The 19567-nt window shown below is 47.3% G+C and overlaps 1 protein-coding gene across 3 annotated transcripts in view; it reads left to right on the top strand.

Moving 5' to 3' along the window:
* The window catches only part of LOC119443182 (golgin-45-like), a 39577-nt gene that overhangs the window by 14054 nt on the left and 5956 nt on the right, over positions 1 to 19567 (top strand). For 2 of the 3 annotated variants that reach the window (XM_037708349.2, XM_049662654.1), the window contains exons 4-6: positions 242 to 441; positions 6156 to 6284; positions 13126 to 13336. In XM_037708349.2, the coding sequence (XP_037564277.1) occupies positions 242 to 441; positions 6156 to 6284; positions 13126 to 13336 (540 nt within the window). Of the gene's footprint in view, positions 1 to 241; positions 442 to 6155; positions 6285 to 13125; positions 13383 to 19567 lie in introns of all 3 variants that reach the window. The other variant, XM_049662655.1, reaches the window with a different exon arrangement.

Raw genomic sequence — 19567 nt, 5'->3', positions numbered from 1 at the left:
CCTGCTTCAGGATGGGCCCATTGAGTGACTGTGCATTTCCTGTGCTAATAGCAGTGTTGTGTTGTAGCTGCATGCCACTCTTCCAAGAATGTTCATTGCAGCAATGAAGTCATGTAATGTATGAACGGAAAGTGGCTGAATATTTCAAAAGGCAATGGCATATTGCGTAGGCCAAGTTGAGCGTGCCGCAAGTGCAAGGTATTTCAACCGCTGGTGGGGGATTGTGTGCTCTTGCAACCAGGTGAACCGTGAGCTGAAAAAGCTTCTTGTGGCTTCTGTGGGCGAAGATCTGGAAGCACGCGTGCACTTCCTCAGCGAGGACAAGGCACAGCTGGCCGCAGATGTGCGAGCTTATGCACAACGGTTGAGCCAGGGCCGGGAGGAGATTGATCGGCTGGCCATCCATGCGGACGTTTGGCGCTCAAAGTTCCTGGCTGCGAGGTATGTGATTGAGTAAAGGATTAGTCGGCAGATGGGAGGCATCTCTGAAATTCACCACTAGCGCTTGGCAAACTTGCTTTTACTCTGGCCCCACAGAACCTACTCCACGACAAGCAGCTGTTTCACAGTTAAAGGTACACTAAAGACAAATATATGAAGTCAAGCTGAGTTATATTTTATTACTTGAGAACCTCTAAGGCGTCAATACCATTATCATGAACAGAGCTTTAGCAATCGAGAAATTTTGGTAAATGCAGGGCACGTTTAGAGACACTCTCCCAAGACATTCAAGTACTAGCCCGACGACAAAGGCACTCCACATTATAATTCTGTCACTCGTACTCAACCACTTGTAATAAAAATATTATATTGCATTATAAGACGAAAGAAAATGCCACTTGTCCAGTTCTGTTTGATTTTTAGAAAAAAAAAATAAAAAGGACTCATTGACGTTAGCCTTGACAACGACGTGGGCCGTCGAAAGGTTTCGTTTTCTTCACTCTGCGACACTCGCGCTTTCACGTTTCAGTAGTTTCGTTATCGTGTGTTGCTACACTGGCTTTGCTGGCTCGCGAAAAGCTTGCGAAACCAGGTCCACACCATTCGACCAAGAGCAGCTATAGAGGCGAATCCAACATTTTGTCTTGGCTTGATTTCGCCATGGCCTGGCGTTTGAGTTTTGCTCAAAAAAAGGTAGCGCTGTCTGTCGGGCACTGTTTTTCTCACTGACGCCAGTAAAGGGCGGTGATTACGTATGCAATGTGACCACTCTCCCGCTCGGCAGCTGGCGATTCGAATTGCACTAAACGTATGCGGACCCTTCAGACATGGTTTTCACCTAAACTAAGTCTTTTCTTGGCACGAAACAAGCTCTGCGAGGTTTCTGGAATGCTATTTCAACAGTCCACATCGACTTAATATTTGCCTTCAGTGTCCGTTTAACCTATTGATTCTATTTTAACCTATTGATGAAGTGCAGCGTTTGGGTTGCGATTCCAAATTTAGATTGTGTTTATGTGGCTGAGACTCAGCATAACCAAGTCATGCTTGCAGTAGAAAACTTATCAAAATTATGAATTTTGTAAAGTTGAGGTTTCTGTGTTCCAGCAGTAAAAATTACTTGACAGGTTCCTAGAACAGTCCTGGTGTATGGCACTTCGTCATTTCTAAACATACTCGTGCACGAAATTTGACTAACAGTGTTAAAAAGAGCTAGCATGAGAAATTGCTCTTTGTGGCCTCTGCTACGCTCACGGCTCGAACCCACGACCACAGTGGGTTCGAGCACTCCGAGCCGCCATGCATACAGGGTGCCGTGTCCACGCCTTCTCCGGCCTGCTCCGTGTGCTGAAGCGCTGCTGCGTGCACCAGATGGTCACAGCTAGGGGAGGGCGAGACCGTGCGAGCAGCAAGGAAGACCCTAGGCAAAGCTCTCCGGAAAGAACAAAGAAGATTTATTAGGCTGGGTTTCGATACAAACACAAACACGACCAAATCTGAAACTAATTTCTATACAACATGGCCAAATGGTTGCAGGTGGCCGTTAACGGCGCACTGCGACAGAGAGAACAAAGGACAAGGAACCCAGTCTCGAGAGGCCGCCTATCGATCAGCCAGCGCCTGCCGTCGCACACGCCCACAGCAGAGAAATTAGAAAGAGAAACAAACAGAGGAACAGATGGGGGCACGATCGGAAGGCACTGCCTCAGCACATTGGGACAATGGAAGAGCGCGTACTCGTGAAGGCCGGGACCCCAATGAGCCGAAGTAACCATCTGCCGGCAGCGGACAAAAGGGGCCGCCGCCGGCTGAGAGGAACATAAACTCACCTTTCGACGCCTGGCTGTGGTCTTCCCAGGCCGGGTGCACGCATGCACCCAGAGCGCACGCAAGCAAGAGCCGAATACTGCCAGAAAGTCGGCCAATAAGAGAAGCCCGTTGACCTTCCCGTGGGCGGGGGATGACAGCCGAGTGACAGTGTTTTATGACCCGCTGCCATCCGTCCAGGCAGGGAGGCAAGGGACATGGAGCTCTTGGAAATGCAACGGAATGGCATCGCACAACTATTGCGAGCGCTAGAAACCCCACAGAGTGAAGCTTCTGCGTGGAGCACAGTTATTTCTGGCACCTGCTGACACATGGCACCATTCAAACCATTATCATCATTACGCCCCGCCACTGTGTAGCGATTTGTGATCACCGTAATGTTGACAATATTTGTTCATGGTAACTGCACATCAGGCAATGCATTTTGCCTTTTTTGTAAGCTCATTTGAGTTGGCGTATTGCTGTTTCAACTGAGAGCATGTCATCATGAATAGGGTGTGCTGAATGCTGCACTGTTACGATGGATGGTGGAATGTCCTTTGCTTGTCTGTGTGCAAATGATGAATTCGTTGTCAGGCGATGTTCTTTTGCTTGTCACAAAGGCTTCAAATACATGCATGCAATGGACATGGACGTTGTTACTTGGCTAAATTGTAGAATATAATATCATGTTTACTGGATTCTTACTTGATTAAAATTATATGCGTGCTAGATTCAGTAGTGCACCAAGTTGGGCCAGTTGGTTGAGGTTCATATTGGAAAGATTTTAACTGCGCTAGGAAACAGGGACAAAGGGAGCAAAGGAGGACGTGTTGTCTTTTTCGTCCTCCTTTGCTCCCTTTGTCCCTGTTTCTAGTGCAATTAAAATCTTTCCAATGTGTTAGATTCAAATAGGAAACAAAAAAAAGTCACAGTATTGCCTAACAGGCAAAGCATTGATAGTGATAGCAAACTATAGACAACTACATAAAGTAAAGTTCATAGTTTTATCGGCCATATAAATTGCAGTGTATATTCACTTACTACATTACTAGCATGGTGCACAGGCAAACATGAACATATCTCACTCAATGATCGGGAGCACTTGCTATCTCAATGCTGGCATGATTAAGAGCGCTGGCAGTTGAAAGTGAATGCTTCGTGCGGCCTCTCGCTTCACCATGTCTGCGAAACTTAGGATTACGTGGCCTCCAGCATCAGGCTCGTAGGAAGACGGCGTGCATCAAGCCACCAGCCAGCTCGGCTCGCCCTAAACTTTGTGCTCCACCCGCCACAGTGGCTTAGCGGCTATGATGTTCCACTTCTAAGCACTAGGTACTGACCACGGTGGCCGCATTTTGATGGGGGCGAAATGCAAAAAGGCCCATGTCCTGTGTATTGGGGGCACATTAAGGATCCCCTGGTGGTCAAAATTAATCAAATCGTGATTTCGGCACGTAAAACTCCAGAATTCATTCATTCAACTTTGTGCCTGCTGGAGATTACCTCCAAGGTATAGAGCAGGTCGTTTATGCACTCAGCCATGCACATCCACAGCTGGGCTAGAAGAGGAGACACTACAATCGTGTGTTTGATCATGATGACATGCTGTAGCTTTTCACACCTAGTGCTAAAGTGCTGTCTGAGAGTGATGGACATCAGATAAACAAATTTGCACTCTGTGAAGGAAAAGTTCGCTGGTTCTGTCTTTTTGGTATTGCAGAAATCAAAGACATGCTATGTCTTTCTTGCTAGAGTGATCGGGTGGTCATTCAATTTATACTTTGTTTAAGATCTTTATTGTCATTTTTACATTAGTTTTCTGCTTCAAACCCATAAAAATTGGTGTGTGTTTAATTCGCAGATGTGTTAGAAACAAGGCAAATATACATCCAAATGAATCAGCGGCGTGTTTTTGGTGTTTTCTCCAGCTTTGTTTAATTCGACCTGCTGGATGATTTGACCAATTTCATTAGTCCTTTCAAGGTCGAATCAACAGAAGTCGACTGAACATTTGCTTTTGGGAGTGTCGCTAAACAATTTCAATGGGGCTTGTTCACAGCCGCCAATGCCAGGCTTGTTTAGATCGCCGTTGCCATCATGGAGCTAGACATGAAGTGACCAAGCCCTGCTGGCATTTTGTTGTTTTGCTAGTTGGTTCACAGCGTGGCCATCATGGCTCCATTCTTTAGCTCTAGGCTCTAGAAATGCCTGGCGGAAAGTTTTCATCCAATTGGCATTAACACAAGCATCTTTGGCTGCAATTGGACACTACTAACCATCATTCCAGAAGGAGATTGGTGTCTTAAAATGGAAAAGTAAACTTGCAAAAGCGACCTGAAGAGTTTGAAGCGTGTGTCCAACTCAGCAGCTGCTTGGACTATCTTTTAGTGTATGGGTACGAATGAGGTTTGTTTCCCCCTCGTTGAAATTTGGCCATTGGCATACTTGAAATTCTTGAATTGCCCTTGAATATTGAGTCAAATGTTCTGTATGAATCCTGCTGCTGGGAATGCTTGGCAACAGTACTGAAGTGTGATAAATGTTTATGTTCCACATCAGCAGCTGAGTGTAGCTGAATGGTCTATGCATTGCAGACAATGTCCCAGTGCGACATTACTTTCCCATGCTGCATATCAACAGGGCAGCCACTGCTGATGGGAGGAACTTTGAACTCGTAATTTGAGCTCAAAAATTTAGGTTAATTAGCTCTGACATGGGCTCATTGCAATGTGACCATGTCTTGTCTCTTGACACAGATTACTCAAATGTTGCACAGCAAGTCATATTCTAAGTTTTAATCTGTTTTGCAGAAAGACCGCAAGGTGGAGGAAAGACATTACTTTCTTTCTGAGAAATGAGGAGAGGCAAAAAAACATCGATAGCTCTTGGTGGTGGGTAAGATGAGAGCTTGATTTTGGTCTTCTTTATTTTACACACTTACAAAATGACTTTTTTGAGGCACTTAGAGTACATTTTCAGCTTAATCGTTATGATACAGTATAGATTTGGTGTTGTCCCAGAGTAATTTATTTATTGTGATAGCAATTATATGGACACTTCAACGGGATTTCTGCCATCACCGTCGCGTTGAGGTTCCGTATAATGTCCAAGGGCGATAAAATCGTCGCCACGCGCCGTATGCGCGAGCGAAAGCGCGTAGGGGACGCGCGCTGTCACGGAGAGCGAACGCACGGCGGTAAGCAAACGCGACCATCGCGCGAAAGGCCATGGGGGTATAGGAGGGAGGGAGGGAGGGAGGCGGGGCGACGCTGTGCTTCGGCACCAAAGGCGTATCTTGCAACCGGGCGCAAGGGGAACTTGCCACTCAATCTCGCATGCAAAAGCAAGAAAGCGGGAAGGCAGCGCGGGAAGGAGGGGGGGGGGGCGGGGGCAGCTTCTACTCTGCCAACAACTGCGCTCGTACTTTGCCCGACTGTGGCAGTCGCCCGCACCGTCTCTTATCCCCACACGGCTCTGACCTTTGTATGCGCTGTGCATTCGCCGCTCAGTTTCCGTTGAAGCGACAGACCGCACGAACCTTCGCCCGCTGCAGCGGCTGTGCTTGCTGCCAGCGTTTTGACAGTCATTGTCTGCGGCCCACGGTGTTAGAAGTAGCTGCGGCCATTCAGTGTGATCTATTCATGTTTGCTTGTGCGCGCTGACACCACGCTTGTTAATTCAGTTAGTAAGCGAATGTGTCCAAGTTATGCAGCCGATAAAACTACTATCCCTACTTCGAATAGCTCTCTACTAATTTGCTATCGCAATTGATGCTTCACCTTTCGGGCGAAACTGCGACTTTTTTTTCACAATCTTATCCTCGCATATGGTTACAATGTCAAGGTAATGTGAAGGGACACTGTAATAACAGGTGAATGCACTTTTGTCTCTTTTGATGCACGCAGCCTGCTGGTGGATGAGCTGGCCAGCTGCAAGGCCCGGCTCATGCGCCAGTGCGATGACTTCCAGGAGGCATTGCAGTGGATGGCCAGCGAGCACCAGCAGCTGGAGGCGAACCTGACAGCCACTTGTCGGTGCGCATCTTTGCCACCAGGGTTTGATGTATACGTGTGTCAAGGCTATGCATTACACTGACGTCAAGATGTGTTTAATAGGAGGCTGCATGTGTAACACAAGGTCCATGAATTTGACATTGTTTATATTCGGGTACTAAAATGCTCCCATGTTATTTCGTGTGTCAAGATTTCATTTCCGAAACGTGATGCAAAGCAGCAGGCACCTATCGCCATTGTCATAGAAGTGGAAAACTGAAACCACCAGCGGCCCTGCTAAAACTGCCAAGGCCTACATACTGCATACCACGTCATAGACCACTATCCTGCCATTTCCACATTGCTGACCTGCACAATGGCAGCACCATGGAAGTGGAGAGCAATTTTGTCTGCCAGCAACTATGCTGCGACACGATAGTAACTGGAGGGAGCAGCTTGTGGTAAAAATTAGCATTTTGCGCACAGCCTCCCCTGATATCAAGAACTTGGCACCCCATGCCTCTGTAAAGCAGTACAGTAAAAACTCGTTAATTCAGGTTTCACGGAACTGAAATAAATGTCCAAATTAACAGAATTTCGAATTATCGAGGCTATCAAGAAAACTATAAACAAATGCTTACTACGTCAACACACTTTTATTTACTAAATGAATCAACAAATCCTGTTTCTATTTTGCTCAACTGCAGTGCGGAATATTGTCATTTTGTGACTGGTTAGAGCTCATAGGAATGAAGGCCTCACAACTTCCTTCGCAGCTTGGCCGCGAAGCTACGAAGCTATGGTTTGCTACAACCGTTGCCGATGAAAACTGCGGCTGCTATTGTCGCGATCATGGACGGCGACTTTGTGGTTTTGAAGGCACGCGGCCAATGCATGCATCGAGTCAAAACCAAACTACCGTTTGCTGCAACAACTGCTGACGAAACAGCAGTCACTATATGGTTGCTATCGACGGGATCATGGCTGGCCACTACGTTGTTTTGAAGGCACGCACCTGGCACATGCACCAAGTCCAAACGAAACTGCTGTTTGCCGAAACCGCTGCGGACAAAACCAGGGTCGCCATCGACGCGATCGTGTTGGTGAATACGCAGTTACGAAGGCACGCGGCTGATGCGGAGTTATGCGCGGTGGTCAACACAAGAATAAAGGTTTTATAGGCACGAAGCGTCATTCACGTACGATTCTGCTGATGACTTTGGCGATGTGTACTCCGCCGCTTTGTTTTGCTTGGACGCTAACTCTCTTGTTGCTCTTTTGCATCGCGCTCACCGAGCTCCGAGAGTTGACCAAATTAAGGGGGGACGCGGCTTTCGCATCGCGATATTTGGCCAAAAAAAAACGATTTTTTGAAAATCACATTTTCAGTTTGTATGACTTCTTTTCTATTTTATTTCAAAATTTCGTCACGGAAAATCGCACGGAAATGATGTAAAAAATGTTTATCGAAGCTAAGGTGGCGAGGAGTTTCTCGAAAATAGCGAAAAAATGGCATTTTTCAAGCCGCGATATCTCCGCAACCACGTAACCTAGCGCCGCCATCTTGGTCTCTATGGATAGCGCGATTCTCCGTCTTCAAATCTGGCGCCTCGGCAAGCTGCACCAGGCAAAGAGCAAGCGCACAGCAAGCAAAAGTTTCAAGGTCTCGCGGCGGTTTCTGATCGGCAGCGCGCGCCACGTCACTGTACGCGGCTCCGGATTGGTCTCCTGGGCGGTTGCCCTTAGCAACCGGCGGAAAGGTCGTCTGCTCGTCGCGCTGACAGCGCTGAGGAGCCGATTTCGCGTCTTTTCAACTCGTCGCGGCGTGGTTTAGAGATCGTATCTCACTCATGATAACGGACCGGCGCTCGCTTGTTAGAGAAACGAAAAATGTTGTCAAGCTCGGCCCTTCTTAGCTTGGAGAACGGCTCTCGTCTGTTATCATGGGCCGGCGATTGTTCAAAAAGAAACGCAAGACTGCGCATCAATTTGGTGCTCGTAAGTCGAAGCCACCGATCTCTAAAACAAAGTTTGCTCCGGCGACTTCAGCAGTGACAATGACGGTGGCATGCAGCGCAACGCGGACGTGCAGCTGAGCACCTCAAGCACAGATGGAACATAGTCCGCGCGTATTGGCGAAACTGTTCAGGAACCCAGCCGAAAAAGATGCCATGCGGAAAAAGAAAGCTGCAAAAGCTCATCAGACCATCAGGTCAGATGGTCAAGCGATGCCGCATCGCAAAGGACACAAAGGACTATAACCCTGGTGCCTATTAAACTTTGACAACTTTGAACCTTGTTTTCTCAGTACAGTTTTTTTGGCATGTTGCTCAGCTCGTGGAGCAGATATCTTGGTAACTACTTGGACACATTTCTTGGACACATTTTGATTGCGTTTGTTTTGTCAGACTCACTGAACTCTACTTTAGGGGATAACGCTCTTCTTTGTTTATCCTAGTGTTTTAAGAATTCGTAGTAGGGTTCCTTGTTTGCAGTGTAAGCGTGCTCTCTGCAGTGGGACTGGAGAAAACATAAACTACAAATTTTAGTGTTGAAAAAAAATTATTTCGAGAACGCTATCCCCTTCTGCATACGTTTGGCTGTGCATACAGTATTTAACAAACTTTTCACTTGATTTCGTAAATCCTCCAGTCCCTCCACGAGGTTCAAGAAAGAAATAATTTGTCTAGCAAAAAGTTTCCATGGTACCGCTCTGAAATTTTCATGAAAGCATCATAGAGCCATTCTTATTCTATGTACCAATTTTCATTGACATCCACCAAGAAACAAGAAAGTTGGTACCGAAAGCCGCGTCCCCCCTTAATGGATGTGCGGCTAAATACGTCCAAAATGAGGGTTTGATCGCATTAAATAATGCATACACCTGCCGAGACCAGAGGACGAGTCCGAATTATCCGATTTTCCGAATTAATGAGGGTTGAATTAATGAGGTTTTACTGTAATACCTTCTGCAATTTGCAGTGAACATCGAGCTGCTGCAACAAAAGGCTATAGAGATCACTTGATTGTAATGACAGATGAGCTACATCGGGCGCCTATAAATTTATCACTTTTTCGTCCAGCTTTCCCTTTGGAATTAGTTATACTAACTTTATGGCGGTTCCAGCCGATGACTGTTGTGGTGTGAACTCCACCGCTCCGTTTCGGCTGGACATTAGTGCTGCTTTTGCTTTATTGCGTCACACATTTGTGGCGCACTCTGTGGGTAATCTGAATTAACCCAAATACCGCAGAACCTCGTTGATGCGTTCCCATTTCGTACGATTTCCCAGCACCAACGTTTGCAAACTATAATACAAAAAACTGCCCCAATGCAGTCGTGCTTCTTTTTTACTGGTTAATATGTTCCTGGAAAACATGATCTGTCAGCACTAACGTTCAGTACATCCCCAAACTGCAATTGTATGAGCCCGTGTGCACAAGAAGTGGCCACAGGCATGCGTAAGCGAGAGTCCTCACAGTACTCGCCCGCCCCTGTCACATGAAAATACTGGCTCAGTTTCCTATTCAGGTATTAGCAAATCTTCTTGCGGGACGTCGCATCCACAGCTATCGGCGCCAACCCAATAAGCATCTTCACCTATCTGTTGCACAGCGCATGTGGCATAGCTTCTTTGGAAGCGTACTGTATGCTTTTAAGAGTCCCTGTTGCAGGCGGCGTGAAGTGAGCGTCATGTTTCAATCGGGCGGCATCATATTCTGCCATTGCCCACTAGCTTGATTTTGTTTCTGTTTCCTGTTGCCATCTTAAACACAATGCAATAGGAAAATGACTGAATGCATCTGGGGCTGCTTGGGTCACACCAGTGCATCGGCATCTTGTGGCGCGGCCATTCTCTTCGAGTAGGCATGTCAGAAGTTGTCGCCAAAATGCCCTGCCCGAAGAAGCTGCTGACCCAGGCCGACTTCAAGGAGTGCAAACATAAGCTTGCTGAAGCTGCAAACAACGCAGGTCTCGGGGCCCGGTCAGCTCAGCACGAATGGGCTTCCTGTGCAGCATCAATTCGTGTAACACTTCACTTTTCGCAGATGTCAAATGCAGTTAAATCTGTCAAATTTTTTCTGACTTCGGATCGTACATTTTCCCGGTTAGTATGTTTTTTTGTTTTTTTTTTGTTTTTTTTCCCCCCGGAACGTAACAATGAAGTCTTACTATAGTACATTCATATTAATGAGAGTTAGATTCCATTGCATAATGCACACTGTTTCCGGTGAGTTTAAATGAATGAGGTTTGAATGAACGAGGTTTTACTGTAACAAGATCTTGTTTAGGTTGGTGAAGGCAAACAATGATTTCTGCTTTTATTACAAAAGCTCATGTAAAAGAGAAGTTTTGTGTGCTACGCTAGCGGCAACGAAGCCGTGTCATGTGTTTTAGGCATCCTGCATTGCATGAAAATGTCTAAGCATGGGCCACCATCCCATTCATGATAGTGTCAGAGTTACTCTCAAGAAATGCAGAATATGAGTCAACCACATTATGGTGAGGAACAGCTTCTGGGCATAACGATGATGGACATTAGGTTGAAATAAATTTCCAGTCTGGGATGGTAACCTCTGCAAGCTGTATATATATATATATATTTTTTTTTTCCCCCGATTGCCAGAATTGGAGGCATGCTACATATTGATACATGCATATTGCGTGTTTCTTGAGGACGATGCGCGCAGGCGCCCCGATGAAGAAGATGAACTGCTTCTTACTCTCGAACTGACGGCTGAACTGGCTGGCGCTGCAGTGTCCTTTGTAAATATACTTTGTAAATAGACTCCAGTGCTTATTCCTTCGTTCGCATAACATTTTGGTGGAGGTGCGGGGTAGGACTTGTAGCCTCGAGCTCGCAGCAAACAATACGTGTGACGTTCCCATTGAAGGGGGGTGAAGCGGTAAGGTCGACGCATATTTCTTGTGATAAAATCGGATGCGCATTAGATTAGAACTGATGCAAACTGGGCTTGTATTAGATTCTAGGCATAAAAAAATCGTAAATGTAAGAATTCCTTACAAAGATTTCATGAAATTAGTGCACCATAAACTGCGAAATAAATGGCAGTCTACATGAAAAATGAAGTAAACTATAAACTACACCTAGTAAAACCTAACATAGAAGAATGGAAGTCATGCTTGCACCAAGAACGCTTTATCGAAGTCGTTTTATGTCGCCTCTGCATTGGACACACGCATCTTACTCGCAATTTCCTACTGACAAAACAAGACAAGCCTGTTTGTGAAAAATGCGAAGATGAACTTACCGTAAACCACATATTAATATCATGCACGAAACTCAAAACACTGAGAAAAAAATATTTTACTTCGTTTTACAATGAACGCATTCCTTTTAATCCATCATTAATTTTAGGCAAAGATGCACTAGTAAATATGGCTTACATCTTTAGCTTCTTAAGGGAAGCAGTTGTCCTTGAAAAACTATGAATTATGACCCTGCGCTTCACTTCATTTTATGATGCACCTCATTCACCGTTTCTACTCTGAGAAGATCTTTAATTTGTTGGGATCCTAGGGGTTCTTGCCCAGACAAGGACTGTTGCTCAGGTGACCTAACTTTTGAAAATAAATTTTACCCTGTGTTTGGCGCATGGTAGCCTTAGTTGCTTATGCGCCATTAAACACAACACAGATTCCAGGGCGCTTTAGAATCGGGTAGATATGGTTATCTGGATGTCTTTCTGCATCCCCTTTTACTTTGACCTGCCGAATATTTCAGTCAGTTGTGTCAGTACTGTAAAGAAAAATAATGGAAGTCAACTACAGTAAACATAGGATTTTTCAGACCCCCTAGAGACTGTGAAAACGTCTTAAAAATTGGGCAGTGCGAAAAAAATGAATGCATGCCTTTTACTGGCCCCAAGGGCTCCACTCGCCACAGGCACATCCGAAACAGCTCTGAAGGCCTGCCAGCACACTTATTACTCGTATCGGTACCCGTTATGGGACGCAATTGCAAGCGTTTATAATTTAATTATACATACTGTGTCCCGTGACTGCGGCTCCCTTTCTACTCTTGCTATGTTTCACTACACTACAGTACATCGCATATGCTTGACTGCTTATACCGCTGTATTGCGGTGAAGCTGGCTCGCTGGAACTGGCATTATGCAATGCTTGACCCTTGCCGTACTTTCCGTGCTTCGAAGCCATCAGCGAGGATGACAAAGGGGGAGTCGGCGCCAGTGCTGATAGCGGCAAATTATTTCAATGAAAGACACAGCACCAAACAGCTGGAGGTTTGGTAGCGAATGTCGAAACAGCTTGGCCTAGCATGGCTGCGGTGGCTACGGCTCCTAGTGAACCGGTGTGCAAGAGCACTGGTTCGTTGCTGCGAGATAATCAAAATGGCAGTGGTGGTGGCTTTAATTATTACCATTTCAGACCTGTGGTCGCAGTAAAAGGTCCGGAAAATCGGACGGTGAAGGGTTTCAGTGTCCGAAATTTCAGATGTCCTTATACATTAACTCTATCGGGTACATGGCGAAGGCGTCGAAAAAATTGGTTGTTGTCCATATATAGTGGGATCTCGTTGATACAATCTTCACGGGGAACCGGAAAATAAAGCATATCATCCGAAAACCGTATTACCCGAACATAATTATATATAAGAAAAGAAAATGGTATATAAGAAAAAAACTTATTATCCCAAGAAACGTATTATGCAGAATCATATGAACGAGATTCCACTGTATACCTCTTACTAGGCTTTTGGAATATACATCCTGTCCTGCTACGATTCTCATCTCCACTTTAAACGAGAGATTTTTTCTTACAAGTGCATGGGAGTGTTTAGTGCAGTGCTTATCAATAACATTCTTATTGCAGTGCCAATGTCTCATGTTGTGTGCACAGCCTGTTGGCCAAGCTGCAGGGAGAGGCACCCAAGGAGCCAGCACCCTGTGATGTGCTGCAGCTGAGCGCGCAAGCACAGCGGGTGGCACGCAGCCTGTGTCACCAGGCGGCACCACGTGGCGGCAGTGCGAACCTGCGGCTGGGTCCATCGCCTGTGGTGTGTGCGACACCAGCCGAAACCTTCGCCCGCCGCACCGACCGTGCCTACGAGGCAAGCAGCCCTCCTTGTCATCTGCATTCGCATGGCATTTGCAGAGGTGAGCAGCCTTGTCTAGAGCCGAGGCACTGCGGAGCAAGGCTGCGCCATCTAACGTTAGCCGCTTGGCTTAAGTTAGGTGTCCACTGCGCATGCGCGGCAGAAAGAGCCGGATGCCTGCTCATTATTTCCTTGCCCAGTTCCCACCTTGTGCGTTCGCTTCCCGTCACCAGAGCCACGCTGCATGCCTATGTTATTTTCATGTGACATTGCCACGGTGGCCAGTGCAGCACCGTGCCGCTGTGTTTTACGTGTGTAACGAGGCGGCCAGGCAAGCGCGTGCGAGTGATGGTGGGTGACCGTACATTTTTGTATACGCACCATGCTCACTGGCTGTGTTTGTTCGCCTGTCTTTGCACTGCGTGTTCAGCAACGACGGATGGTGCATTTTGTATCCTTACAGAATGGGGAACTTGGCCAGCTCTGCAAAAATGCGCGGTCACCAGCCATTACACGCGCGCGCTTGCCCGGCCACCTTGTTACACGCGTAACACACGGCGGCACGGTGCTGCACTGGCCGCCGTGTCATATTAAAGCGACATAGGCATGCAGCGTGGCTCTGGCTGGGGAAGCGAACGCCCAAGGTGAGAACTGAACAAGGAAGTGATGAGCAGGCACCCGGCTCTTTTTGCCGCACAAGTGCAGAGGACACCTAACTCGAGTCGAGCAGTGCGCTCTGGACAGGGCTGCTCACCTCTGTACATTGCATTGGGTATTAATGTCACTCAGTTTGTGGTTTCTACCGCTTTTAGAGCAAGCTTGTTGTCTAAGTGTCGGTGTTGTCATACACTTTGTATCCACTGCTTGTCTCATCTCCTAACTCATGCCACTTTGCATAACTAGCTGCTGCATGCTAGCCTGAGCCTGTGTCCATTATGCGCAGATGCTTCAGGTTTCACGTGTACTATGTTATATATATGCTGCATAAATTACATAGATGCATAAAATAACACTGCCTAATCACTGCATGCTTAATTGCAATAGCAATGCATAATAACAACTGCATAAATTAGCACACAAAAAGGTCCTTAGTCCTAAAGTAGCACTGCTGAGAAATACTTGTATGTCAACTCTATTCTTGGTGTCCTATTAAATTGGCTTAAAAAGAGCATTAATAGACAGAGTAAAGAAATAAATGTTCCCTCCAGGAAGATTGTAACAGAGTCAGGTAGTAAAAAGATACCGATCAACTTATGTGTCGCTGAAGTCACCTGCAGAGCATGCCGAAGTGAATAAAAATTGTAGTAAGGATAATCAGAGATATTAACATATCAGCACAGATTCATTTTTTTTTTTTTTTTTGCAACAAGATAGCTAGCTTATAAAAAGCTAACGAGGAGTCTGCACAATGGACTTATGCTTATTCGCAGACGATGCTCCTTACATTTGCAGAAAGTTTTGAGTCATCGCACAGAATAATCGATGTCTCAAGCATATTGTCTCCTCCTCTTCGCCACGTTACAATATTAATGTCGCAAAGGGATGTCAGCATTAATTTGCTGTTGGAGTAAGATGCCAAATTAAGAGCATGCAAGCTCAATTGGACTTGGCACCCACACCGAAAGCATATAGAACATGCCACAGATAGTGCGTCCGCCCCAACCCTTTTCGCTTGCACTGCCCTCTGCCCATTTTTCATTAAGCGGCGCCTCAATGGCTGAGCGCCATTCGGTCTACCCGATCATATTCTAATACAGTTAAACCTGGATATAACGAAATTGACAAATTCCTGAAAAACTTCGTTATAAAGAGGATTTCGTTATATGCAGGTTCGGCACAAAAATTGGAAAAAGAAACGCTTACCGTATGTACTATCGCTCAAGATTTACCCCCAATACACTAAAGTTGCGATGAACAAAAAAGTCCCAGTTTCGCCCGAAAGGCGAAGGTCTTTGCGATTGCGACAGCAAATTAGCAGACAGCTATACGAAGTAAGGATAGTACAGTCAAACCTCGTTAATACGTACCCGCTTAATGCGTAATTGCGGTTTAAACGTACTCGAGAAGATTACCCCACCCAGCCCCCTTAACCCCATGTATTGGCTGACCGCTGAAGCCGTAGTCGCTCATTGCGCACCAAACGGTTAGTGCATACTATTTTTCTTGTTCTATACGCACAGGCGCAAAATCGGCAAAATCTCATGTGCGCAGATGTTCGATTCCCGAGTTGCAATGCCCGGACAACAGTTGCCAGCGATAGTGAACTTACAACGTGGCCACCATGACGTATTTTCTGCCGATTGCCGTGCACAAAAGCATGGCCTTCGAGATAAGTTCTCGGTAATACGGAGAAGCTGCCGGTAGGGGGTGCGAATTCGCTGTCGCCGTCGGAGTGGTAACCGCGCAGAAGCACATTTATTGCGAAGCGCATTTGTGCCGTCCCCGCGGACGTCGCTTTGAGGTTCCGTGTAAAGTCCAAACAGATGTGGCTGCGCGCCATTCGCTGTGTGTGCGAGTGAAAGCTTGCGGTAAAGTATTCTAGGCACTGTACTTGCGGGGGTCAGCCAACTCAATCTCGCGCGTATGAGGGAGAAGGGGGGGAGGGGGGCGGAAGTGCGCTTCCGCTCTAGGCACGGTGGGGGAGGCGAGAAAGGGAGGTGTTTACTTCGTTGGCGGCAGCCATTTACTTCGTTGGCGGCAGCCGTATCTTGAAAGCGATCTGCGATGTGGAAAAAGTGTGCGCCCGCGCGGGCTTATCTTCAAAGCGAACTGCAGACAAGGTCAATATCTTGCGTTTCTTCGTCAAAGCACTCATCCTTCGAATGTCACACCAGGTACTGGATGCGTGGACGTGTATCGTTTCGCAGAAGCGTGAGGCGTCGGAAACGTAGAGCGAGCGACACGATGGCATCGTAGCGTCGTATAGTGTCACCTAGTGTCAAGTTAGTGAAGTGAAGCGCAGAGACTTGCGCAGTAAGCAGAGAGTGACGCAGCCAGCGCCAGCGCGTAAGAAAAAAATAAGTGTTTTTTTTTTTTTCCTTCGGCATTAACAACAGGAAAAGGAGAGTGCCAGGTTGGCAGGCTGGGCCAGCTGCAGCAAGCGGCGGGGTCAGGTTTGAATGAAGGGAAAGGGAAAGGTCACGCCCGCGGCGGCAAGATCGCCAGGTTGAGGGATGCGGGCTCGCTCTTGCGCCGTGAATTCGAGCTTGCCAAGCGCGACGCCGCCGCTTCGCATTCCGTCGCGACGAAGCAGGTGCTTCCCGTTGCTGCTCGCACAAAAATGACAAAATTTGGGGCGAAATCTCTAGGTTGTCGGCGGAGAAAATTCGTTATATCGAGGGGGTCTGCCGCTGCCACTTCGTTATGTAGAGGTTTCAAATACATGTGCTTCTATGGAGTCACGGCGGGGAATACAAAAACTTCGTTATATCCAGGAATTCGTTATATGGAGGTTCGTTATAAGCAGCTTTAACTGTACACTGTAGCAGCCAGGTTTGCAGACATTGCTGCTAGACAAAGAATGTGGCATTATCTAGTGTTGGCATGCTGCTGATGAGTACCCATCCGTGTTTACGACACCCGAAGCCAGAGGGTGCGATATAACACACAGACATGCTTACTGCTAAACAGAGAGAGACAATAATAATGACGTGGGTGGCACTAAGCAGAACAATTTGTTGGTACGTGTAGTGCACATTATCAAGTATTATAAGTAACGAGGCTAAATACAGTGTAGACCGCTTATAACGCAAGTCGCCGGAGTCCCGAATATCCGCACTATAAGCGGTACCGCACTATAACCAAAGCAACAATTTTCAAGGCCCGCACATATGCAAAACATGTGCACAGAGCTGCCACGCGTATGCGACAGTCGAGGAATGCAACTAGAACGTTTGCATTCAATTTACAGTCGAATCTCGTTAATTCGAACCAAATCACGCGGCGGCACCTCCAACCGGCATTGCTCCGGCACAGCCACACACAGAGTAAAAGCTTAGGAGAGACCCCTCAATGTCGCGCGCGAACGAAAAAAAAAAGAAAAAAAATGCGGCAGAAATTTCACCCTCTCTTAAATGGCAAGGTCGCCGATTCTGCATTGCGCCAGAACATGCGTGTACGTGCCAACGTCTCAGCCACGCTACCGTAGCCATGCATAGAAAACGGCAGTGAACTCTTCTTTCTCCTTTATGCTTCCTCTACTTTCTAGTCACGTGTTGACCTTGCACGCTGCGGCTACGGCGCAGAGGGAAGCAGCGGCGCTGTCCCAGGCCGGCCAACGAAACTGCCCACGCCGGCAAACGCCCGCCTCTTGATAACGGCAGAAAACTAAACTTTGGGGAGCTGGCGCCGGGCCGACTGGAGCGGCGGCCCCTGCACGGCGGCGGGTGCGCACGGTGACAGTCAAAAGTGAGGCAGCTACGAGGGTGGGGGAGGGGAGCCACCAAAGCGGCGGAGTTACCGAGGCAAAATCCGCTTCCCTGCCGCCCTCCTCCCTCACATTCCACGGTCTCCGCGTGCACCCTTCGCCGTGCCTTGCCGGCGTTAAAAGTTTCTTGGCCCTCGCTCACTATGCGCGCCGTGATATTTCACGTCTCGCACTCAAGATTCTGGTTTCAGCCTCACTGGCTGTTCGTTCGCACCATGTGCCCTTCTCCTCCACTTCGTCTCTCTTTCTTCCTCGAGCACTCCTTGGGGCGCCCATTTGAGGGGAGCGTTCGCCGTCTCCGCCGACTTCCGTACTCCCAGGCAGCCGCACTGTAACCGGTATTTAGTTTCCTGCAACTGCACTATAGGCGATACGTTTATACATGGAGTGCTATGGGAAAATTAACGGGAGTCTGAAAAGACCACACTATATCCGGTACTGCACTATAAGCGGTTACGTTATAAGTGGTCTATACTGTATGACATTTGGGAGAGAGGCGTTGAACAACCTAACACTGAGTGTGGCCAGTGTTCACGTTTCCACGTCAGCTTCATCGCTGCTTGCAGCACTCTCCATTCTTATCCTGCTGCTCTGCAAGCGTCGTCAAAGTAAATGCGGCTCATTACATCCACGATGACAGTGATTCTGACTTGCACATGACTGTCAGCACATGACTGTCAGCCTCACATGATGATGAGGTCAACCACGATTTAGACAGTGATGACATAGTCAATGGTGCAACAGCTGCGCCAATTGTGCCATTTTGATACAATTTCGTATTTTTGCGCCGAGCTGCGCCAAAACTGATATATGTCGAAATTGCACCATGCTGCACCAAAACGCCCGACCAGTCGCAAAATTTTTCAGTTACAATGACATTGCGATGCTCTTTTAACGGACTGTGGGACTCGCGTTACGTAACGGCTTTGCTTGCCGTGAAGCGTAAGAAATCCAGGCTGACCGACTTCTGGAAATAAAACTTCCGGTAAGCTCAAGCTTGCCAAGCTTGCCGACTTTGTCATAAATATGCAATGAAATTGAGATAATTAAAACCGCTTCATTGCGATGGTGCATGTGCCGCGAAGCGAGTGTTTCGCGATAGGCCGGGCATGCGCTTTGAGTTAAGCGTCAGCCGCAATGCATGAAAAATGCTGTAACTGCGGCGTGACATGCATTCTCTCGTAAAGTTCACACTTCATTGACCGCTTTTAGTACGTCTCAACCGTTGCCCCCACGCCATCGCAGAGATTTCCCGGAAGATGGTTTCGGTTTCGTTCGCGGCTTTCGTTCACCCGTATTACACTGTACCCGTATTTTGCAGGCTATAACTCGCACCTTTGTATAAGTTGCACCCTCCATAAATGGCAGTTCTTCCAAAAAAAAAAAAAAACTTATATAAGTCTTACTGGTGCACGGCGCACCTGTTCGTTCGGTATACGATTTTAAAAAATAAGTGATGTTTCATTCCGTAAACGCAGGTCATGTGCAAGCGTATGGGTGTCATTCCTACATAATTGTGAAAGCAATGATAAGGCACACCAGGCGCATTTCTGCAATCTTGGTCGCCGCAATGTTCCGTATAAAGTCCAAAGGCGATAACATCGTCTTCGTGCGTCGTATGCCTTATGTGCGAGTGAAAGCGTGCGACGGTGAGCCGAATCGCGCACAGAGGAGGAAAGTGGGATGGTATTCGGGAGGGCATTGCAGGAGGGAGGGGGTTGGCTTGTACTCTGGTAGCAACTGCGAAGTTTGCGCAACGGCGCGCGCCGTATCTTGAAAGAAATCTGTAGATGCGACAACTTCGGGGTCGATTGATTCGC

This window comes from Dermacentor silvarum, chromosome 2 (genome assembly GCF_013339745.2).
Source record: "Dermacentor silvarum isolate Dsil-2018 chromosome 2, BIME_Dsil_1.4, whole genome shotgun sequence".
Classification (NCBI taxonomy): Eukaryota; Metazoa; Arthropoda; class Arachnida; order Ixodida; family Ixodidae; genus Dermacentor; species Dermacentor silvarum.
This window is presented reverse-complemented; position numbering and strand designations above follow the sequence as displayed.